This window comes from Cygnus atratus, chromosome 4, assembly GCF_013377495.2.
Source record: "Cygnus atratus isolate AKBS03 ecotype Queensland, Australia chromosome 4, CAtr_DNAZoo_HiC_assembly, whole genome shotgun sequence".
NCBI lineage: Eukaryota > Metazoa > Chordata > Aves > Anseriformes > Anatidae > Cygnus > Cygnus atratus.
Genome location: NC_066365.1, coordinates 3058388 through 3083771, shown reverse-complemented (window position 1 = coordinate 3083771; position 25384 = coordinate 3058388). Strand labels below are relative to the sequence as shown.

Sequence of the window (25384 nt, the reverse complement as noted above, 5' to 3'; positions counted from 1 at the left end):
GCCTTTTTTGGGGGTTTGTGTAAGGAAAGAGAGAAAGAAAATTTGGCAGGCTGCTATCAAATGGGGGGCTATCCAAACTCGAGCGCACCGAACTCATTCAGCTCCTGATTTATACAGGTCTTAAAAGCCACACTCTCTCCCTCGCTGCAAAATACTTCGGCACTTCTCTCATCCGAGGTGTTCGTAGCAGGGGCTCGCCAGCAAGCGCGTACGCCAGTGCACATGCCGCGCGTTTGCACCAGGCTGGGGATGAGTACGGGCAGCCCTGAAAACCAAAATGTGTCAGGTTTAAGAAGGCGTTTTTGTCTGCTGAAGGGAAAACTAAGAAGACCCCTGGAATCTGTTGTGTTACTGTCAAAAAGTGTGTGCGGGGCTTTATCTTCTGGCTCTGAGGCAGAGCAGTAGCAGTGAAGTGGCTGCAGAAGGAGTGTGTGAAATGAACACGTGAAGAACATGCAGCAGCCCTGCAAAGCCGCCCCAGCGCAGGCAGCCTCTTCTATGTCTTTATACGCCCTTCCAAAAAAAAAAAAAAAAAACCTTCGCAAGTCACAAACAATTCAGAATTCAACTAAGAAAACACAGAGTGAACCATATGGCCAGGGTGGCTCGAGTTGGCTGCATTTTCCCCCAGACAAAGAAGGGATTGAGAGTTGAAGGAAAGGAGAAAAAAAACAACTTTCCGGCTGATGAAGCTGTTGTCTGGAGGCAATGATCCCAAATCTCAAGGCTTTATTCCAGGCTCCGACTGAGACGTGATATGTCATATGATTAGCATCTTTCATATTTACAAGAGTGGTATAGGCTGCCAGTCTTTAGAGAAAGGCAAGAAAAAGAAGGGGCATATGCTGAAATGGATTTAGCATTTGAAAGAGAGAAAGGAGATCGGATAAATACACTTAAACGAGGATTTAGTTTTACTCCCGTTGAGTTCTAATGGATTGTTGATTGAGATTTTAGGGAGCTGGAACAGAGGCGTCAGCAGCAATTTGCAGGCACTATTCACCCTCTGCTCTTGCCTCTTTTGCTCCGCTCACGGAGCGACGGCAGCGGACGGCGGCGCCACCTGGCGGCTAACGGGCAGGGAAGCGAGGAGGGAGGCAGAGGAGGAGGCAAGGAGGCAAGGAAGGAGGCAAGGAGACTAGTTGCAGGGCACCCTCTTGGTCCTCGGGTGCTTTGTGCGGTGCCAGAAGGGCGAAAACCTGCGGAAGGTTGTTGCTGGGGGGCTCCGGGCAGGCACAAAGCTGGAGCTGCTGTGGTCACCTTGTGGGTTTGGTCCCTGCGATATCCCAAGGCTGTTCGGCTGGTGCACTTTACGGTGTTTTGCTCAGGTCTGGTTTATTTCCAGAGACTGAATACGACAAGCTCATCACTACTTTGTTTCTGAGCTGAATAAGAAGAAAGGAGATTACTTCCAATGTTTTTAGTGCTATTAGGGTGCCAGTTCCATGGCAGGTGCGAGAGTGCCTCAGAGGCTTCTGGGGAAGAAGTTAAACAGTGTGGCAGCATCTAGAAATTTTACAAGGCCCATGCTCAGCCCAGTTTTCCCCATAAATTAATCACTGAGAATCCTCATATCTTAGTATGAGTTCATACATTAACTACTGACACTCCTCTATATACCTTTGAGACACCCTATGGGTCAACTTTTGTTGTGATAAAAAAACTTTTTTTCTCATGTGAGACAGTTTCTCACATAACAGCACTTGCTTCCAAAACAAAATACTTCAGCTAGTTTTGAAACAGGGCCGAGTGACCTTATCCTACGCTTGTAACACATCTAGATACAGCCAACCTGCTGTCATTTAGTTTTGTTGACTTCCAAAGATTTAATAGAACATGTAATGTAATTTTTTCAAGGAAAATTAAGTCCCTTTTATTTTAGCCACACTCCTAATTTGACTGATTTGTAAATAGACAAAATGACTATTGTTTTTACAATATGAGGTTACGTACATACCTGAAGAATAACAAAATGCTAATAATACAGTTAGGTACTTTATAAGCTTAAAAGGATTTCAGATATCAAGCAGTTACTTTATTCTTTAGTTTTAGTCATACAAACAAGGGATCAAAACAGAAGAATCAGGACAGAGATACAAATAAAATTTTCCCCCATTAAACATAAATATTAGATTTTCAGTAGTTCTGGTAAATTTTATAGACACACCATTCATATATTGTCTTCATAAAATATGTGCACATTTATTTTTCCTGTTTCTTACTCTTTTCTTCCTTCTCCTTTTCCTCCAAATAACACTTAAGAATGTTGTTCAGCTGCTGCTCACACTGGCTTACATGTTGCAATCCATTTTCCCATTCTGAAAGTAACAATAAACAGGATAATTAGATCTCACTTTACAGCACCCATCACGTAATCAGTCTGTGGTGATGAGAATATCTATTTCCAAAACCCTATCAAGCAGCTATAATATTTCTACTTGGAAAATTGTTGTTCTTCAGAGTTCAGCCATTAATGAGATGCTTCCTCTGATGCCAAGTAGGTAAAAGAATAATTACTATTTTGGGACCTGTTCTTGCAGTGACTCATTACCAGTCGTTTTAGGAACTGAGCACTCCTTTTGCAGTCTCCACTAAGGTCCTATCTCTCCAAAGGGCAGGGCCTTGCCCAGAGGTAAGGAAGCATGTGGGTTCCGGGGAGTTGGATTCAGCCAGAGTTTATTGAATGTACTTTAGACATTTGGACCTATTCTCTCACTTTTCTAGTTCAAAGAAAATTGCCAAGGCAAAAATTATGATTAAATGTACTCATGCTTTGAGATACGAAGTGTCCCACTTCAAACAAAGGGGAAAACTATCATCTGTTTTGTTTTGTTTTCTTCCAAGCTATGCATATCCTGGGAATGAGAGAGAGACAGAACAAAGGGGCTGCTCAGGCATTTTAAACACCTTCTAGCAAAGGTGCAAGTAGGTGAGAGGCATCACAAGGATTTTTTTGTTTTAGCTGTTTTTAGGTCTTGCTCAAGTGTGTAAATGCTCATTTGCAGTAAGCTTCAGCAAATATGCAGAAACAATGTAAGAAACTGATTTTCAAAAACTGTTTCTTTTTGTGGCCCAGTAAAACACACATATTCACAAGACAATGGCCTGTAAACAAAGCAATCAGAAATTAGTAAGAGTTAGCTGATCTCCAGTTGCATTGTTGTTTTTTTTTTTTCCTAGTAACTCAGAAGTTTATCATCCAAAAACAAATGAGCCCCCCAGTTGCAGAAAGACACTGCACATTTGTCTTTCATTTGTTAATTCTGCCTACCCAGAAATACTGCTCTATGGACGAATTTGTTCATAACGTATTCCTGCCTGGGTCTACTATGTAAAAGCAAATTGGGAAAAGACTGGAAATGCAGTAACGGGGTTCAGGTCTCCTTACCAGAGGGTGTTCTTTGTCCGTCAATCTGATGCCATCCAAAGAAGAAAATTAAAGTTCCTTTACTGGATAACAAATACACTAAGTATAAAAGCAGTTTGCAATAAAACTGCAAACATACATCTTTCACACTTGAGATCTACTTGCAATATAAAATATATGTAGTAAATGTACTGTATTTTACATAGCATGTATACTATACGTTTTGTAGTATGTATATTGTGTTGTATATATACTGCTGTAAACAGCATATTCTATCATTTAAAAAGATGAGCTACATGTTTTTGAAAATAAAGGAAAAACGTAATACCTTTGCAGTGATGAATTACTCTTCCCCAGAGTCTGTTCTTACTTAGGCAGGCCAGATTTCCAACAATCAACAAATGCCTCTTTGCTCTTGTTAGCGCAACATTCATTCTCTTTTCTGAGTCTATGAACCCCATTTGTCTTGTTCTTACACACGACAGAACAATGATCTCCTTCTCAGCTCCTTGGAATGCATCTACAGTGGACACCTGCACAGCTTTGATTTCAAAGGCCTCAGAGTGTACGCTGTTAAGCAAATTCTGAATCTGTAGACAAAGGAATATGGATGTTAATGAGTTATGCTGTTCAGCAAATTGCTTGTCCTGAGCAAAAAAATCGCAGCAAGTCTGAGTCTACACAAGATGCAAACTAAGAAACAAACTCCAAAGCATGATGACAGTGGAACCTCAGCTAGCTACAGTACGCAGTGAGCCTGTGTTTGATAAAACACTGGTCCACTCAGTGGGGCAACCATACTTTCACTTAGTCATCACAATAGCCCGTGTCATGCCTTAGATGACTGAGTGAGATACAACTCCAGCTTTGCTACATAGATGTCTCCACTATCTGTCCTTGTCACATGTACCAACTCGTAACAGCTCCCAGATCATATATGAAATTAAGTACTATTTAATTTGTGTACATATGCAAACAAAAAAAGGGAAAGCATTTTTTTTTAAATAAAAATTTTGAATTAAAAGATTTTGAGTAGGGAAGAAAAGATTGTGACCAGAAGAATGAAATAGTATTGTGTTTTTTTAAAACAAGAATGATAGAATAAACTGATTTAAGAAAACTGTTTTACTGATGATATATTATACAAACCTTACACATCTGTGATTTATAAAGAGTAATCACACCGATTACAGATCCTTCTATTCCACTTGCAGTCAGAGACTGGATAAGCTTGACTGTAAAATGAGCTTCTGCCATGTTGTAAAAGCTGTTGTCTCTTTCAGTCTGAAATAGGGAAGATTTCTAATTTAGCCCTCATTAACAGCAGTTAAAATGTATTTCACTGCCCAGTGACAATGGAAACAGAACAGAGGAAAACCTACAATGAAATGTTTAAAAACTTACTTGCTCCATTCCATTAGCACTATAAAAACATAGTGTTGGAAGCCAATCCAATAAAGGACTTCTTTCTTTCTCAGAAACGCCATCTATCAGATTTCCTTCATAGAACAGCTCATTGGCTATGGCACTAATAGCAGGGTGGCATCGGTACTGTGTCCGAAGTGGTATTGTTTTATGTCCCTAAAGGATTAGGATGTAGAAAGCGGGAATAGCAAAAAATAATAATAAAAAAAAAAATCACTAAATGTTTTGGAATGCCAACGTTCACTTTTACCAAGTTAGAACAAATACTGTTGTCTCTGATTCCTCTACCTGGATTGAAAACCTTACATAAAGGTCAGAAGACAGAATCTGTCATTGTTCCTCATTTCTTTCTTGTTTTACATTTTTTTTTGTCTCCAAATGTCTGAGCACTGTGCAAACAACATTTACAGAGAAATGCACCAAAGTGGAAACTGCTTAATTCAAAAACAGGCTGAAACACTGACCCTCTGACATCTAAATCAGAACTCTTAGTGACTTCAGTAGACCTAGAATGTAACCCTCCGTTTCTAAGGATGTGGTCAGCAGTACATACCATTAAGCAAAGCCGATCAAAGAGAGTCTGCTCCAATCCTTTTTCGTGAACGCTCTCAGACCCTTGAATAGTTGGTGGTAATTGTTTAGGGTCTCCAACAAGGACTAGCTTTTCACACTGAAACCTAAATAAGATAATAAAAATAAAAAAGTTCTAAAAAGGATATTAAAATATTAGTAAGCAAAGCGCACACTGTCTTTTAACATCACAGATTGCTTTCCGTCAGGCTCCCTTCTCCATCAACCCTTCTTTCCAAAGTTAAAATAAAATAGTAACTCAAGAAAGGCCTCCAAGAGCAGGCCTCAATTTGTAATTACTCATTCTCTAAGGCAAGACCTTGGAGTTTGTGTCCTAAAAAGACACCCAAGTTTGGAAACTATTTGAGGTTGTGTCACTGCTAACTACAAGTTAAATCTCTGCTGAAACACAGACGGATGGCTGTACCTTGCGATAGGAAGGAGAGAAGCAGGTTCGGTCATCTGACTGCACTCATCCAGCATCACTACAGGAAACTTGAGATTATTCAAGCAAGGGAACGGGCAGGCAGCACAGGTCGCTCCAACCACTTTCACCTTTGTTATTAGCGAGAGAAAAATGGAGAGAGAAAAAGTTATGATCATTTAATAGTTAATAGTCTAACAGTTAATAAAGTAATAGTCTCTTTGCAGCACATAACTATAACTTTAGCAATAGAATGCACCTCCAGTAGTTCTTAGCAGTTCTACAGCACGCTGTGTCATACTCAGTCTCAACAAATTATATTCTAACTTCTGGTAAAAGACACTGTGTATGCACAGGGGAGGATCCAAGGTTAACATTTCTCATGCTTGGTGTTTTTCTATGTTCGAGCCATTCATAGATTCTTGGCTTTTAAGGCCAGAACTGGTCTGGCACAGAAAGAGTTTAGATTACACAGTCCTCCAAAACTGTTTGAGCCCCAGTGGCAAAAATGGCAGCAACAACTGCTAGGAGAAGCACAAAAAAGCGCACATTGCTCAGATATGCTTTACAGAATTTGTAAAGCAAATTCTGAGCTCAGAACTGCTCTACAACAACATGGAATTTTTTTGAGTCTAGAACTGAGGAGGAAAGGAAAATAACTAGGACCAGAAGATTATACGTTTCCACAGGAAATGGTAATTCTAATCTAAAATCCAATGCTTTGATGCAAAGTTACTCAACAAAATATATTCGAAATGTTTGGTCTTCTTGGCAGCTGACTCTCAGCTCTAGGATAGATTTAGTTTAGTCCTTATCTTTTACCTTTATGATTATATAAATTTTAGTTTCAAGGTGATAGTAGCAATGTTCAGTAATTTTTCTCTCCCCTCCTTATAAACTAGATTGGTAATATTAAAACGGACTGCAATAAAGTTCATAAAGAGTTTCTATATCACACTTTATCATTATGTGGGAACTTCAAGTACAAGCAGTAAGACACTAAGCTATACCTGTGGAACCAAAGCTGTACTAGACTGAACATTCATTTTGATTTTCAAAACATTAGGAGCTTGGCAGTCTCAGGTTTGAGAGTGGCTTCCCAGTTTCTGTTTGCTGGGCCTTGTGGATAAGGCATACCGAATGCTCACTTTCCCATCCCATCACCATGCTGTACCTGTTGTAATATAGTTTTATTGGTCCCCAGTTTATGTTGCTCAATACTCTTCCTTACGTATATTTTTTCAATGGGAGTTAAATCTTCTTTCAGGAGAGCAAGAAGTTCTTTTAATTGTTCATTTTCGTTTCCTGAGCCAGCGTGTAAACTTCAAAAAGATATTATAACATGCAATACAATGACCAAAAATAACAGAGCTTTCAGTGTTCAGTAAACACCCAGTATAGAAAAATAATCGTACAATGTGCTAACCTATCCCCAAACCAGCTGAAATACACATTTGAAATACAAATACAATATAACACCTGTTTCAAAATGGACCTTTATCCCACCAGCTCAGACCCACCACCCCAGGCAAATATGTACATGTAGTAAATGGCTTCTCCAAGCTATGCAGCTGATTTCAGAGTGGATTCTTTGTGTAAACTGCCAAATCTCTCACTGCCATTATTTGGTTCTTCTCTGCTAATTTCCATTTAAAAGCATTAGCTCCATTCAGCAACAAATCAAATGCCTAAATCAAAGTAAAATTTCTCCACTGTGTCGGGGTGGTGCGGGGGAAGGGGGAGGACGGGACACGTGGGGAATGAGATAGTCATATTGCAATCACATTTTGAACGACTTCAAAATAGTCATTTTACAGCATGCATACTATCACGAACCTTACAATTGCCTCAGATCCCATAAAGATTTTTACCTATAAGGAAGAATTGCTTTGGTGATCTTCCTAATACTTCCCACTCTGATAAAATCTTCAAATCCAAGATCAAGTAGACTTCAAAGAAAAAGAGATAATACACATTAGAAAAATGTAAAAACTTTGAAAATTTTAAAAGTGGTTCTAAAGAGGCTAACAGACACATCAGAACACCAAAGGACACAAATGTCTACATTTTACCAGATGAAGTAACTTGGTCCACAATTCAAGTAAATCAAAGTAAAAAGAATTACCTCATCATGCTTTGTCTTAAAAATGCTCAATACTTTTATGATTCTCCTCTCATAAACAATATTCCGTTTGTACTTTCCATTCCTACTTTTATCCTTCCAAACCATGAGGTTTAAATTCTGTATTAACCTCTAACAGTTTCTTTTTCTTCTCTTGGTATTTGATGAAGGTTCCCGAGCCTGATCCTCTCCCCCTCTCTCTCTGCTACTGCCATTTCCCAGCACTTCCTGAGCATTCCTGCTTTCTGACATGGGTGGATTCTAATAGTAAATTTGATGAGAGTACGAGATTAGTCCCATACAAAACAGTCCAGCCAGTCTGACAGTCTTTTAGAATAGGCATGCTGTGCAAAGGAGCAAGGGTAAAATTAAAGCCCCTGGGCAGCAATTTATAGGGGAAGAACGCAATATCTCTTAAGTGTTGTACTGGGAAGAGCAACACAATTATCATTACCGCTGAAGCACACTATTGTCTTTTGAACATCAGTCTGTAAAATCCGAGTTTGCTGTAACCTACCCCAGCAGTATCCTGTCAACGGCAACGTTCGTGGAAGAAGCAATGAGAAGTTTCCATGGAGCTGGTCTTGGACCCTCCTCAGCTTCACTGCTTTCAAAGAGTTGTACTAGGAACAAGATCACAACAGACAGCAAATAGCTCTTTCCAGCTCCAAAAACACCTGGCATTTTAGAAAAAAAGGCAAAGTTACACGAGAAAATTGTCTGCGAAGTACAGTTCTGATCAACCATTATAACATAAAATTATCTTGTGAAATATTGTGCCATAATTCCTCTAAAAACATTGCATGTGCTTGCTTCAGCAGCTGTAAGTATCCAGGGGCAGCCATGAGGCTTACCCTTTACTGCACGCATTGTTTACAGAACCTACAGAAGAGGGTAAGCTATTTTTCCTAAATTTTCTGGTTAACTAGATGCAGTACTTGTTAAGAAGTCTCATGCAACCCTCACACTGTTGAAAGAGGTACAGAATAAGGAATTTGAGATGATGATGATTTTTGGAATGACTACTAATTCTCACTAGATTAATATACCTGGCAGCCTAACAAAATCTCATGCAATTTCAGTCTAATAGTATCTGTATGAAGACTGTTATTATTGTCAATGTATTTACTTTGCCAGGATCTTAAAACTTACATTTATGGTAACTGCATCTCAATACTGATTTAGAAATAAATAAATCTTTGAACTAAGATGTTACTAGTGTTTTTATGCATGTTGAATACAGGTAAAGCCAGGATAGAAAGAAGGATAAAACAAGGAAAAATGCACAATGAAGATTTGGTATGATAATTTAGCAAAGCTAATATATTAAGAAATATTTTTAATATGAAAATGATAAGCAGAAGATACTAAATAAATCAAAAATTGTAAATAATTTTGTTTGCTATATACCACGTATGATTGTGATAGGGAAGATCTGATGTTCTTCCACTGGTTTGATATTTTCACGTGAGGTCATCATCTGAGCTATCTGAACCAGTGATGTGGCTTGATCTGGATTCAACGAGAAAGTTTCGATCATCTTTTCAGCCAGTCCCATCGCCGCTTCAGTGCTGACAGGTCCATGCATCATTGTGCGTTCCAGGCTCATGGCAGGTGGAGTAAATTTTCTTTTGTTGACTCTCTTAGCAGGTTTCTCAGAATCAAGATTCCTAAGAGAAATATAACAGTCAAAACAGTATATATGTATGAATTGGATTGCATGGTTCTGACATTTCCACACACCTGATGTCAAAATGCTGAGACTTTACAGTTAACAGTTGACATAAATATAATTTGCTGTCCCCTGCTCTGTAAAATATGCCTGGGGTGTATATTCCTGCTCCTTATTACTTCCCTGGTTGAGAACTGGATTATATAAAACAGGCTTTTGGCTTTTATCTTATTTAATATGAGGTTATGCTTTCAATCTGACTCACTCCGAGGCTGTGAGACTCGCAGAAATAAGAGTGGTAGAATCACAGTCAGAGGCAGCAGGGGTTCATTTAATTACTTGTTCGATACTGTGAACCATAAGCAGTCTTGGGAATATCCCCATACTGCTCTGATTCTCCAATATATTTTTTTAAGGCTTTGTGTCAAGTAATTCTAAAAATTGGGAAGAAAAAACAGTTACAGTGAACCCCAGTGAAGTACCTCCATTAATGTAGTACAGTCACTTTTGTTTTATCAGTCTAATGGTCATAGTGATGCCCAATACTAATCTCTAGGTTCTGAAATGTGGGCTGCTGCTAAGTTGAAAGAAAAAACTTAAAATCCATGAGTTACAGTTAAGCAATGAATATATTTTCAATTCTCGTCCTTTGCATTGTTTTTCTAATTTTAATTTTCCTCGTCTACTTTTTAAAAGGGCAAACGCAATGCTATTCTTGCTGTTTTTCTGTACTTATTTACGTATTGCATGTTCACATTATCACTGAAATAGTAACTTACATTTTTAGTAGATATGGTATTAGTGGTAAAGTAGATGGATTGAAGTATTCCTCCATATTTCTTAAAGATGTAAGCTCACCACTAGCATTACAAACTAGCAACGCATGAACAGATACTGAAAAGGGCACAGAAAAATAAAATTAGGAAAAAATTAAATAAGCCAAAATTTCAAATCAGATAGAGAAATGAATTACAAATTGATGAAAGAATAATGAGGCCCCCTCTAACTGAAACCAAGCTAACCCAGTTACCAAGTCTGACTGAATATTATAGAGAGACTTATTAGCATTTCTTTTTAAGGTGTGCTAATTTGAAGCATTTGTGATTCCAACATTAGAAACTTTATGGGATGGAAGTTTAGGTAAAAATCCTTACTCTTGTAAAAACACCTGAAATATTTCAGAAGGCTTTGAGATTTAGGAGGTGAGCTTTGTAAGTAAGCCTTCTGTACCACAATGGTTAAATAGTTCTCTTAGAAAAGACAAGACAAGAACATTACACCAACAATGGGCTAAAGTTCCATCTAGCCTATTTCCAAATTGTCCAAAAATGAAAGCCTAGGGAGAGTATAAGAACAGAACAAGTATTTAATGATATTTTTGCTGAGTTCTCTAACAGTATCATACTGTTCTGGGGCTCAGGGACTGGCTAAGTAAAAAGGGCTTTCTAATACATTTAGTAACACGTATACCTCTATTTTATTTTTGTTGATAATTGGTAACAACTATGCATTACTTAAAGCATTATTTTCATTGAACTTAGAGTTTTAGTTTTACAGAATTATGAAATAATCTGTATTTATGACCACGAAGAATAAATATGGAACCCTGTGATTTTATAGCATTAAGACTGAAAAACTATATGTTAACTCTGCTAGACCCTCACAGCTTGTGAGATCCAGTCCTGCAATTCACACTCAGGGAACAAACAAAACTAAACCTCCAATTGCATTTCATGCCTGTGATTTTGATAGCAAGCATGCCCACAAAGAACTCGTATGCCATTGTATTTATTTTTCTCAATGTAATTCAGAACAAGAGTTTAATGTAGGTTCACTGAATTATGCTTTGCAGGAACTCTCCATCTAATGAGTACATCGAAACAATAAAAAGATTAATCTGTTAACTTAAAGCACTCAATTAACCTGATTAAGTAGCAAGAATAAAGCCTCTCGTGATCAAGCACACAATTTTCACATTGCATGAAAAGAAAACAAGCAGAGCTAACTAGATCTTTCTCTCTCTTTCCATCAATTTAGTTTGACTCAACAGCAAAAATAAGTAACTTTTGCATCGCGTTTGGCAACATATTTGTTGCAATTCTGTGACATCTACAGACCTACACTGTTTCTCTCTCTCCACTTAAAAGGCCCACTAACCTTACTGTTCACAAATACTGTTTACAGTATTCAAATTACATATTCAAAGATATTTAAAGAAAAACAATACTGTGAATTAAATCACTTTTTAGATCTAAGAAACTCACATCTCATCCTTCATAGCTGGCTATTTTTCTCACAATAGCTGCTTCCCACAATTCTAAATTACTTAGTGTACAACTCACTATTTGATTGCCAGTTTGAGGGGTAGTAGCCTTTCAGTGGTAGTAATTCTACTTCGTTGTTAGAGGATGGTCCAAAGAAGGCGCTACATGCAATGAAGGTATCAAGGGGATCAAAGTTCAGAGTCTTCGAAACAACCCAAATATCATCTGTCAAAATAATACAGAGTTCTCATAAGCTTTTCCAACTGCTATCTTTTAAAGAAAATGAAGCCAGACAAAATAGCCAAACATTTACTATGTTGTAAATTAAACCATTGCTTGCGTGACATTAGGAAGTATTAGAAAGTCTTAGAAAGCCTTAAATATGTGCTGGTTTGGTTCTAAAAGAATGAAAAAAAAATTCTAGTACTTCCTGTCTGAAACTAATGGTAACAGTATAGAGCTCTCCCGAATGTGCTTTGCATCATTTGACTTCTGACAAATCTTAAGTGTTACCCATGTTGAGAGTGTTTGGAGCAAATCACTTAAGTATGCTACCAATCTAGTTAACCACTTTTTTCTCTCCCCGTTCAAAACCAACACATATTGCAACCTACAAATGTTCTGTTTTGTCAGGCACAGCTGCTGAGACTAAAGCTAACTGCACTATTCCTGTACTACATATGTTTGCCTGTAACAAAAATGACCAACAAGTTATTCATACACAGGTTAAAGTTTTGCTTATGCACAGCTTCAGAATTCAGAGTTACAAAAACCTGATCTGTCAGAACATTTGAAGTCTACATAAAACATTCTCAAACACGTTTGTTCCTCCCTAATTTCCTTTACATAATCTTCTAGAGCAAAATTAACAAACTAGGAAGATAAAAGTATCAATTCAACAATTACTGAAGCAAAGAACTATTGATGCTGTCAGGATCACATCACTGCATGTTCTCCAACTCTGACATTTTGAAAAGTTAAATGAGATAGGCAACAACTATTGAAACACTGATTCTTACATGAAATTTTCCTTAAATATTATCTATTTCAAGAATATTGGGCTTTCCTGAAACTTCACCTTTTCATAGAATTCAGGCACTCTAAACGTAAGGACATGGAATTTGCCTTTTTTTTTTTTTTTTTTTATTTGAACATTTGCAGAAAAAAGATGAAATAAGATACTTCATTGCCCTTCTAGAATCATACTTGCATTTTCAGAGTTCTCATGCATTCAAAAAAGGGATTGAGGTTTTAATTATAATTCAGAACTTTAAAAGGCACAACATGAATCTAAACATAGACTATTCTTCCGATGCTTAAGGTTTGCTTACCTTTGCTATAGACAGAGTAATGTTCCTTTCTGCTTAGTTTGAGGTACAATTTATTTTTAGAATCACCATCAAATTTCGCATGTACATTCATAAATTTCTTAAACTTGCTACACCGTTGTGTTTGAATTCCATAAGCTTTCCTGTTGAATTGTAATTTTAAGAAAAAGCGTGTCATTAATTTCAGGCTCCCAAACGAAAAAATAAGAAAGCCCCACAGACAGGACCAAATTATACCCCACAGACATTGGCTGTTCATCTTGTTATATTAGCAAGATTTAAATATATGCATCTCAACTGAAAAGTACTTCTCTGATATTCAGCGCAGTTAAATTCTTTCCTTGTCAGTTAAGCAGCACAGAAGAGCCTCAGAAATAAACTCTAACATTACAATTAGAATATGTATGTTATACATCTATTTTGAAAAGCATCACTAGGAGAATAAATCAAAGTCTATTGCAAATTCTCTTATGAAAGATTAAATGAAGGGTAATTCAAATGCAACCCATAAGGGTTTTCATTAAGAAATTAAGATAAAACTGCTGGTAAGCAATTTTGATTCTTGCTGAAAAGAGTACTGACCTGAGATGCCACTACTGCGAGTATTAATCCTTCACTTATTTGGCTTTTACACTTGTACACAGAACTGCAACCTCTTTAAACACAGTTACTGAATGTACCTGTTAAATGTTCTTGAAACCCAGAGTTACTAGAATTTTTATAAATCCTGCAATTCACATGAAAGGTTTATATCATTTCAGAATACCTCACCAAAAGCTGGCATCCCTCAAAGAGAGAAATCTTTTGACTTCGGAGGTATGTCCCAATACTTTTTATATCATGAAGCACTACACTAGGCCTGGATTTTATCTGTGCAGGATTTACTTCTTCTATCCACTTGAAAAATGAACACCGCTCAGCTCTTGGGGCATCACAGGCATAGAACAAACGACCCTAGGAAGGGGGAAAGAAAAAAAAAAAGAAAGAAAAAAAGACCATTAGCACTTTAAAATGAACAAGCAGAAAGAAAAAGTAAAGCACGTGATCCGTACCAGCTGCTATACAAATAAGCAGATAAAAATCTGAGATTTCAGCATATTTAGCTGAAAAAATAAGGGTGTTCTGTGAAATTTGCAGTTTCTGAAGCCAGCCTGTATAATCATGGGTTACAGAAATCCAACATAACCTAAAAAAATATATAAATTCAAGATTTTCACATATACAAAACTCTTTCTGAATGGAAAGAACTATTACATCAGCAGTGCTGGACATGAGCAGATACTACAACTGGTCTTAAAAGTGACCTATAACACATCACTTTAAGCTGTAATTGTAAATCATGCAGAATTGCCCTGTAACTGTTCACAGTATATGGTCTATATGACAAACAGACAAACACCCGGAACTGTAAACAAACAAGGAATAAACAGCACCTTGTTTTGACCTTCTTTTTTCACCGTAACAAGCTTAGCAGGACGCATATGACTGCAGAGTAGAACACCGCTTTCTTTGCTCTCACTTTGCCCATTTTTCAATGAAGTGTAAAATGATACATCCACTTTTGAAAGAGCATTGTGTAATCTTTGTGACAACTCAAAAAGCATTATGTTTAAATGCTCTTGACATAGAAAGGAGAATAAAAGAGCAATTAGTACAGCCCTAAAATGGTTACACACGTACACAGCATTCAAATACATTTCACTTGAAACTTTCATTTTTAAACAAAAATCAAAATACTTAATCTGAGTTCTAAAAGAAACCACGTGGCCTGCAAACTTCACATTTTGCACATAAAACTAACTTGTTCTGACTGCCTTACTTTCGTACAAATCATATTTAATCATGTAACTCCAAATGATACAAACACTAAATAAATGTACATTAAAAAAAAAAAAAGTAGTAGCAGCAGCTGAGGTAGGACCATAGACTGGTAAACAGGAGCAAGGTTACATAGTTGAAGAGTATTGATCTTTTGTTTTGTCTTTACAATTTCTGCTATAGGCTGAATATATTTGAGTATTTTATATATATATATAGATATAGATATATATGCAAATCCAAATGCTAACAGGCGTTCCAATAGATGATGCTGACGATCTCTCTCCCTCTCACCCTGTTTTGTAAAGCTTCAGAAATACATTGCTTAAAAATGACAGCTTTTTATACTGCATGGTGTTAGACATACCTGTCAAAGCAGCTTTAAAAATCTGTTTGTAGTGAACATGAGACTGAAATACAATTGGTATGGCAATCCTTCTTTTAGGAAGATTAGCATATTTTACCTTGTCCATATTAGGAAAAGACAACTCAGAAACTGTTATTTCCTAAAAAAGAACAAAACAAAACAAAAAAAAAGAACTGTTAAAAATTTTCAAAAGTTTTCAAAACCCTGAGTGAGACAAATTTGGATAAATGGCTACCATACAGATGCACCAAAAGTAGTTTTTCTTCTCTTTTTCCTTTTTTTTTTTTCCAAGTGTATATTAGATTCTCAATAATGATTACAACCAATAGAAAAATTTCAGGGCCTCATTCTGCAACCAGAAGTTTCAAAATGAAGCCTGCTGAAGAAGAACCAGTATTCTAAAAGCAAAATATAATATTCCTTTTCGCAAATATTTATGGATTTTGTTAACTGTAAGTACAGAAACATGTATTCAATAAGACTGCCAACAGCAGTAAAATTCAGTACACGTGGAGCTGCAGCATGGTGAGCTTGAGCTATCATTTAGGATGTACACTGAAGTTAAAATTTGCCCCTGAAAAAACAGCCTGCATTTTTAAAAACACTGTTTTTTGTTTCTTTGTTTGGTTTGTTTTGTTGTTGTTTTTTTCCCCCAATTTACTCCATTTTTTTAAGATAGTCTACCGTTCACAAACGGGTGCAGTAATTGCTGATTTTTAGGCCCTTATTCAAGGCCATAATTTGCTTTTTCGTAATTAAAACTGATGATGTTTAAAATATTTCAAAATTAGAGACTATGCTTTGAAGCAAGATGTGGGCATTCATGAAAACGTTGCTCTTTCGCAATTAAGAAAAACACTTCTTAAAAACACATTCTTGCAAATCAGTCCAATGGATTTTATTTCGTCTTCCTGCCATCAACATTTGGACTAAAAGTCTAAATCTGGTGCCAATGTACACCAAGGAATTACCTTTGCAAAGGATTAGTCACATCACCTAAAAAAAAATCATTAGCAGCTGCTGTCCTGCAGCAGAGACTCTTGTGTTACTACACATATAGAACCATTTCATCCAATCATACTGATAATATCTTGCAGGAAGTCAGAAAAAGGAATTGCTTTGTCCAGAAAAATGTGTTTCTGTCAGTTAAACTGTATCTGCTTGAACAGTTACACACCTGGACATCTCCTGTTACAGTGTGGCAGCTCAGGTGACTTAACACCTTTTGTGTAGGTTCACCTAAAGGAGCCTGACTTAAGTGCAGAGAAAGTAACTTCCTCTCTGAAATCAAATCTTGGCTGCTGCTCTTTGCGCTGCATTTACCAAGCATGCTCTTTGCTGTCTGCAGAGGCGCAGAGCCGGGAGCGTTTTCATTCACAGCGCTGCTCTGGCTCTCTCCTGTGTCACCTAGCAGCATTCCGAGGATGCTCTCAGGACAGATGCCATCCGTCACTTCCACATCATCGCTGTTTTGAGTTATCAAGTCACACCAAGTACTGCTTTGATATTTCAACCACTTGCTTTGTCTACAGAGCGAAGTCACATTAGGGAACACTGGCTGTACAGATTCCCTTTGTCTGTCTTCCATATACTCTCCAAACACAGAGGTTTCATAATTCCTGTCCTCAGGGCTAGAAGCACTGATAGGAAACGCTGCTGACTTGCTGCTAAAACTGACGACTGAAGAGCCAGAAGATTGCTGACTCTTCTCACCGTCGGTTAGAAAAAATTCCACGTTGGGAATCTTCTCAGTGCCAGGAACAGTGACAAGTGGAGTTCGTGTTTTAACTGTGGGTTTGAGTCTTGTAGGGCTGCATTCCTCTGGATAGCTGTGTTTCTCCCATGCTGTAGAGCAAATACGTCTTATAAGCAACTCGTAGCACTTCCAGATGGCACATTAACTTCAGATGCACAAAAAACTATGATAAAGAAAGAATTCCAAGTTCTTCGTTTTACATCCTGACTTCTAATTGACAAGCTCTTTTTACTGTGCCTGTAGAGTGCCATACTAAATTTCCATATAAAATGAGTGATTTCAAATGTGATCCTTTAATATTTAAATCCATATATCCCAAACACATTTCTGTAGGCACTCTACTTAATAAAAGTAAATGGTTGGTAGAAATTATTTAAACATTAATTTGCTTTGGAGGTTATTAAACTGATATTGTTGGTAGGTCAGTGACAGCTGCCATCTGGAAAGCAATCAGCTTAACATCTCTTCCTTTTTCCAAAAAGATCACCCACAAAACTGTGCAAAATTAGTATTAACCAATGGGGATCAATAGATTCCTACTACCACAAGCATCCTGCCGGCTAAATTCATTATCAATAAGAAGTGACAGTCAATGACAGGTGTCAACGTCATCACTGGAAGTGGGTCAGAGGGCAGCTGAATATGGATTTCAACTAAAGCAGGTAAATGAATGAAAACATTACTATGAATTAGAAGCTTAGCTTACAGCCTTTTTCACCCCTCCAGACTGGAAGATTTTTTTTTTTTTGAATAAAATTACATCATTGTACTTAAGTTTCTATCAGGAAAAAATAAGCGGGGGTGCAGGGTGGGAAGTATGGAATCCCAGGCTAATTCAGCTAATCTGGAAAAAAAAATAAAATAATAAAATAAAATAAAATAAAAATAATAAATAAATAAATAAATATATTTTTAAAATAGATAAATAAATAAAGTTACCAAAACATATCTCAGCGTATTTTCAGTGCCCAGGTTTTTTATAGTGCAACTCAGTGTGCTTCAAAAATCATCAAACATTTCCTAGTAAAAACAATGCAAACTGCAATTAGAATTTCTTACTGAAAACATTTTCTGAAAGTTCAGAATCACTTAGAAGGTTCCTGTGAATCAGGGGGGTCTGGATGTCTTGAACAGTTTCCTTACTTCCTGAAGCTGGAGAAACTGAGGAAGTCAGTTGTACTGATGAAATCATCTACAGAATGAAGAATTAACATGTCAAGTGAATGACTGGGTAAAACACAAAACACAACAAACAAACACCCCCATGATAGCTCTTTTGTCACTTTTCTCTCTCTTGTCATTCTAGACAAATAAAATGTCTCTCAGAGTTGAGATAAAAAAGTAACAAATAAGACATGAAGTTGCTGCTATGAACAGACAGAAACCCCAAAAGATCTCCAATAGACAGTCAGCTCACACCTTGTCAGCTTCCCATGGTGACCACTGCGTTTGTCCCAGATTAGAACATGAAGGTGAGCCTGACATTATCCACAGTGGAACTTCAGAGTGTGCATTCAGTGCCAGTGCTAGGAAAAATATGCAAAGGACAGAAGTCATGCAGAATAACTGTTCTGAGGCCAATCACTGCCATTCTACTTTTACTTTCACTTACGGGACAGATCTACTATCGATTCTTTAATAAAGTTAGACTTCTTTTCAAAATTCTCCTCTCCAATGAAGTTGGTATCATCCTTGTGAAGCCTTCCTGAACCTGGAGACTGTACCAAGAAAGTATAAGTAAAAACTTGTTAAATTTAAACTTTTAACCTCTTTATACACAGTATCTTTGTGCAAAGATCTTATTTCTAATTATAAATTTCAGTATCTCTAGCCCATTCTGGAAGGTAAAAAAAAAAAGCATCAATATATATACAGCAATAGAAAAATAATATTTTATTTAATGTTTCATCTCTTTACATCCATGAGGAATAATAATAATTCTTGTAGTCCAAGAAGGAAAGTTTTAACCCTTGTTTTGGAACCACGTAGAAATTATAGACAAAATTTGCAATCCAATCAATTACACTGCTATCATCTGGAAACAATCATTACAAAAGCTCCTTGCCACTTTTCACTTTAAGGCATCTGTTCTGTTGTTTTTTGTTGTTGCTGTTTTTTTTTTTTTTAAGTGAAATTGATCATAGAATCAAAAAACAATTTACATCTTGCAAATGCATATTCCTGTGACAAAGATGAGTAAAAAAAATTATGTCTAACTGCAAAAGTTTTAACCAGAAGGTATTACACTTGATTCTTAGTCATTTTGATATGATTGTGTTATTCTAAAAATGAATTCTCTTTTGCCCTTCGTTTTCAGGATATTTTCTTGCAATAAGGTCAATAAGAATAACTTTGAAAAAAACGTTTTACCTGGCTGAAGTCAGAAAGAACATAATCGCTTGAAACCGGAGGTGACAAAAATCTCTCAGCTTCAAACTGCATATTATCTGGGTACTGCTGCCATCCTAGCTGCGAGCAGGGATTCCTCAACATTATCTCACTAGCTGCTGATCCCTTTATTTGGTGCCCTTGAAACTCAACAGGCTACACAATACATTGGAATTATTAACTGAATAAGTACTGTTCAGGAACTACCTACAACTGAAAAAAGTACTTTTCATAAATATAACAAAAATGATCTCTGAAACTAGGGAAAGAGGAAAAAAACACCCCATGCTTTTGAAGGTATGTTTCTCTTGCTGACCCACAACTCAGCACCAGGAAAGTTTTTGTGCAAATCTCTGTCAACAGAAAATTGTGATATTCTGACATAATGTATTTAGCCTTACTTTCATGTTGTAAAATTTAAGTTTAAACTATCAATGGAAGACTTCTCACAGAAAAATGTACTAAAATGTGATCTGAGAAGCAAGTTACGAAACTGGTTAAATATTTATTAGGACTTATTATAATGTATTGAAAGTAGTCAGCTATTGGCTTGAATGTTAAGAAATGCTATTAATTGCACTTCAGTTCCACAGAAATTGTACCTTTGGTTGGCAGTCAGATGTCCTAGGGTCTCTTTGGCCCAGTGCTATTGGTGGAATATACAACTCAGTTTGCTGTAATAAACTGTCCACACAGTTGGGCTGCTATAAAAGTATCAAAAGCTAATTAGTCTAACAGCTTAATAACCTCTTAAGGCGAAAAGTTAAGCCAATACATCTCAAGATTTTTCCAAAGACCTGATCTATTTATCCAACAAAAAGCATTTTAAACTACAGCTTTTTATTGGAAGCCCAGAACAGTCCATGATAGGATAATAAACTGTACTTGCTACTCAAATGGAAAATGAGAAGCAGAATTTAATGTAAAATCTTTCTTTCCTTTTGGAAGTGATTGAAAGAAAAAAAACTGTTAATAGAATAGCACACAAATTGGTGTGAAGCATCAAGCACAAACAGATTGCTGCTGTATTTCAAGCTAAATGCTAAAAATTCTACATTCAAAAAGATGATGAAAGAAAAAAAAATGGTAAAAGAAGACTAGGTAGGGAAGTATTAGATTTATTAATGATGTGATACTAAACATAACTAGATATTACAATTTGCGTTATGTTTCTTGTCAGACTTTTAGCCTCCTGAACTAACAGTAAGGTCTGCAAGGTGACTTTTTTTTTTTTAATCTATCAGCTTCTTAGTTGATACCACTAAGCAATTTCCAGCTCAACCTCTATAGTTTGATAAACCAGGAATTGTATTCAAGAAGCTTCATAGAAAATGAGTTTATTTTGTAGCAACTGATATATATAATTTAAAAAAAAATTTACCAAAATGCCAGAAGAATCAATGCATGAACATGAAGATGCCTCTATACTTTCTGAGTAAGGCATTTCTGTAAACTCTTTTATAGCTACGAGAGATAGAAAAGCATAATAAGATACAGAAGTCATTTGACACGAAAACATCTGAATAATTACTGACTTTGCAACCCTTACCCATACAAATAATTACACAGTGAAGATCAACTAAACTAAAGAAAACAGGGAAGCAGATTTGGAGGACACATTGTTGCCTTAAGTGCTAAACATTGCACGAAGTAACCTCCATAACACATCACTACAAAAGTATGACTTCTGAATATGAACTGCCGGGCAGGAGAGATAAGAGTACAGAAGTCAAACAGGTAGAGTCAGACATAAAACAGAAGCTAACCTAACCTTCATCTGTCACAAGTGGTTCAAATATCTCTTTAGAAGTCTCTGCTTCATATAACATGCTATCATTTTCCTCCATCTTTTGTAAGCTTTCTAATGCTGTGCTATGTTGAGACAAAGCTCTTAGAAGAGCGATATTGTTTACCAAGTCAGGAAGATCTGATGAATTTTCAGCCATTGCCGTGCATTTCAGGCAATCCATTCCTATTCTTTCACCTTTGCAGGCTTCGTGAAGGGCATTTATACTCTCCACGTTTTCAAACTCAGTTTCACCTATTTCTGCTTCCTCTGGAGCCGAATAGCCTTTTCCTAAAGGATAGATAGCACTTCTGGAAACAAGAGTATCTTCCTTGCATGAAATGCCAAATACATTTTGATGATATTCTGCAATATATTGAAATGGGCCACAGCAAGGATCAGACTGTTGTGACAAAGCCAGCAAAGGACTACCTGGTTTAGTGTCATCACTCTTAGTACCCCAGAAATGTTCTAGATCATTATCTGGGGATTTTGTACGTCCAAGCTGCATAACATCTTCTTCACTCCTTTTCTCCACTGCAGAAATTACTCTGCTGGTAGTAATACATGAAACGCTTTCAGTGTTCTCAAACATACCAGATTCAGGGTGACACTCAATAACATTTGTGTCATCAGGCAAAAGATCAGAGTGTTTGTTTTTTATCCCTGGCATGCCATTAGCAGTATTCGCTGTGCAGCCACCAAGATCATCCTTATTGTTCATGTCTTCAACACTTAGTTGGTTTTCGTTCATCTCTATTAAGTAGTTTCTCTCATCCAAAAATTCCGCTGTGATTTGGGTTTGGTTTGCAGAGTCTTCCACAATTCTCTCTCTCTCTCTAACATTGTTGTCACAAAGCTGCAACGGTATTCCTGCAGCACAGATATTTCCATCATTCTCTCTGCCAAATGTTGAACATTTGATTTCTTCCTTTTCACAGTAAGAATGAAGCCTCAATGCAGTATTTTGTGCTACATCTCCCCCTAAGCTGTCTGGACTTTTTGAAAGCACATCTTCCTCAGGGAGCTCTTTCATATTTCTTTCACACTGGTCTCCATCATCTGCGTCATTAAAATCAAAAGCCTCCAATAGATTAAAGTTAACCTGCATTATCTGCTCATCTTGTCCGCAGTCTTTTTCACATGTACTTAATTCCTCCTTCACAATTCCAATTTCAGTCAATGTTATGTCCCCAGAGACCCCCAAGTCCCTATGCTCTCTTTCTGAGCTTTGCTGTGGCTGAAGGTGACTTTGTGACTTGACGGATGAATTCTCCTGAAGACCATTAGTCACCAAATGCTCTCTGTGTGTGGAGAGATGTGTTTCAAAGATGGTAGGACTTGCAGAACAAGAAGGGACAAACTGGCTTTCATGTAGTCTATTTATGGTGGATTCAGATAGGAAGGAGCTATTTGTATTGCAGGAATCCCGTAAGTGTTGACTTAAATTATTTGCCTTTTCGCCATGTCTTTGTCCTGTGACTTCTTTATCACAAGCAATTAGAAACATTTCAGCATTCCATTCCTTTTTATCATTTACAGTTTCCTTTGTAAAATATAAATTCTGAATATTTTGAGCAAGTCTTTTGTCAGAGTTGCCTGAAAAGGCAGGTAGGGTTGTGCTCTTTGGGTTACACAAACTATTCGTGTTTTCTGGTGCTTGAAATCTAGAAAGACATTTGGTGACTTCAGGTGTTGCTTCCTCTCTGCATGCTTGTGTTGTTTTAGATTTCAGAAGAGCTATTATCTGTGCCGTGCTCCTGATATTCTGTGATACTGCCCCATGACCAGTTGTCTGACCACTGGATTTGGTGTGGCCAGTAATTAGAGGAGATTCTGGCTTCACAAGGGACTGATCACAGCTTCTCTTCTCTATTTCATTACACGTATCAAGAAACTGAGGCGAAACCAGTGAGAAAGACCCATGGTCTCTATTGTTATTTGTAAGTGCATCTTCATGAAAGTCTGTAGATAGATTTGTTTCTGCATTCTTCTCACCAATAGTAGAAAACAATGGAGAGGTAATACAAAACTTGGTTGGAAAAATACCCTGACACTGCTTAGATATAGATGATGTTGCTGGGTTTTCTCCATCTTCCATTGTTGGTGTTTTCTTTTCAACTTGGCGTGGCCCTTGGAAACCCTAATAGAGGAATTTAAAATTAATTCTACTCAGAAATCAGCTTCACATTTTGTAAGCAAAAAAGTTGAAAATAGAGCACACTCCATAAAACATACTCTGATCAGATAGCACATGATGATTCCACAGGTGTATACAAGTAATCTCAATCCCTTGCAATTTTCACAGCAGCCTTAGCAGTAGTAATCCTGCTAAGCTAAACAAAGATCTAGTAAACTTTGGAAAAAATACCTACGACCACTAACATGTCCTGACTTACAGTTCCAAAAAAAGCAAGAAAACATTATTGATATATTTACTATTCAATTAAAAGATGTGATCTTTGTGTTTTAAAATGCACGTTAATATCAAACAACTTTTTGAAGAGACATACCGTAAACTTCCTCTTCAAGCCAACAGACAAATGTCTTGAGGGTAGAATACCAGGCTTTACACCATTTCTATTCACTTCTATTATTTCTGCCTTCCTTGGCTGATCTTCACAAGGTTTTTCATTCACTTTTACTGCTTCAACTGTGATCAAATATCGTTCACTTTCTAAATTATCTCCAGCATTCACCTGGAAAAGAGAAAGAAGCAGTATGTACATAATAGTGCCATATGAGAAATTATACATCTTCTAAATATTGTGAATATTGACAGGTAAAAAATTCAGAAATGTTATATTTTACACTCAGCACATCACAATGCCATATAAATAGTTAAGATTAAATAATACTGGAAGAGACTAGCATCTAGTTTCCAATTATGCTCATTTAATATATTACTGTAATACACTGCTTCTACCCAAAAGAAATATCATTCTGTAAATCCCCCACTTTGGCTCTGGAAGAGCACTAGTAAGCCTTATCAACAAATGGAAGCTGTGTTAGCTTTCCATTGCTTACATTGTAGCAGACTTTGATGATATTTACAACAGAAAACTGCCATATTGCTAGGGAAAAAGTACTACCATAATAACCAGACAAAAAGGAGTTTGAAACGCTTCCTGAAACGCAAACCACAATCCTAAGCATAGAAAGATATAAGAAAAAAATCAAACAAAATATACCTGGGTTTTTATAAACATACTGTCCAAACATTGCCCTTTATCATCAAGCAAGATTGCCTGCAAGGAGAAAAAAAAAAAAAAAAGGAATTTTAAATAATCAGTTTTATTTCACAGATTAACCAGATTGCCACTGATCATCCAGCAGCAGCAGAAGCTATGACAGAGCATTAAAGCTGAGTTCTTCACCTTATTTCCTCCAGTTCTAATCTTCAGAGTTCCATCTTGCCATGTTTTTGATTTTTTCATTTTTTGGTGAGTGTATAATACCTGGTTTAAAAGTGGGAAATGTTGAAACAACAAGTAAGAAAACGTTTAAATAACACAGCAGCTATAACGTCATTTAGTTTATTTTTACTTAGTCATATGGGGTTTAAAAAAAGACTTACAGTAAATTCTTGAGAAGACATTGCTTTGGCAAAACAGTCATCCGACAGCTTATTGTGCAAACATTCACATCTTTGTACCGTCTGAGAGATGGGGAAATGTACAGAAGAAACCAGTATTGTGTGGAAAACGTATATACAGAAAAACAGATGTCAGATCACTTTTTTTTCCTCTCAAAAGAAGCAGATACAAGACAATGTAAAGGCAGTGGGATATATATAGCTGATGAGGACATTTCAAAGACACACCTTAACAATAATGTAATGCAAAGCCTATAGGCAAATATGGTGTTTTTATAGATATTAATGTACTTTCTACATTTTAGGGGAAGTAATTTGTTTAACTGAACGGCTGGTGGCTATGAAAACCTGCAGTGACCATGCTGCGACTCAAAATCGACCAATTTATCCTACGCCTATTTGCTTGCAGCAAAAAATACCATTATTTTTCTGTTAAAAAAAAATCAGAAGCCGTTAAGCCGTTTACACGCTTCCATCGGCAGCACGGTAATTTAACAAACAG

At 36.8% G+C, this 25384-nt stretch overlaps 1 protein-coding gene across 1 annotated transcript; it reads right to left on the bottom strand.

Annotated features, from left to right (window-relative positions):
* Positions 1 to 2147: 2147 nt before the first annotated feature.
* Positions 2148 to 24929, bottom strand: ZGRF1 (zinc finger GRF-type containing 1). Its single transcript, XM_050710363.1, has 26 exons — positions 24865 to 24929; positions 24665 to 24745; positions 24479 to 24535; positions 23801 to 23986; positions 21271 to 23430; positions 20883 to 21035; positions 18726 to 18831; positions 18533 to 18639; positions 18173 to 18305; positions 16535 to 17202; positions 15358 to 15496; positions 14606 to 14790; positions 13939 to 14126; positions 13176 to 13315; positions 11923 to 12069; positions 10360 to 10474; positions 9319 to 9578; positions 8426 to 8585; positions 7658 to 7735; positions 6961 to 7108; positions 5790 to 5917; positions 5346 to 5469; positions 4772 to 4948; positions 4517 to 4651; positions 3696 to 3957; positions 2148 to 2318 (listed from the first exon to the last, which is right to left on the bottom strand). The coding sequence occupies exons 1-26, from the start codon at positions 24883 to 24885 to the stop codon at positions 2203 to 2205; spliced, it is 6174 nt and encodes a 2057-aa protein (XP_050566320.1). The 5' UTR covers positions 24886 to 24929; the 3' UTR covers positions 2148 to 2202.
* Between the last annotated feature and the right edge of the window lie 455 nt (positions 24930 to 25384).

What these genes read in the sequence shown, in the direction of transcription:
- ZGRF1 (XM_050710363.1), bottom strand. Translation starts at nt 24,885, where the DNA reads ATGTCTTCTCAAGAATTTACT. An exon ending in ATCGATAGTAGATCTGTCCC is followed by an intron (nt 18,640 to 18,725) that starts GTAAGTGAAAGT and finishes TATTTTTCCTAG; the next exon opens with CACTGGCACTGAATGCACAC. An exon ending in ATACCATATCTACTAAAAAT is followed by an intron (nt 9,579 to 10,359) that starts GTAAGTTACTAT and finishes TATTTCTCTTAG; the next exon opens with GAATCTTGATTCTGAGAAAC.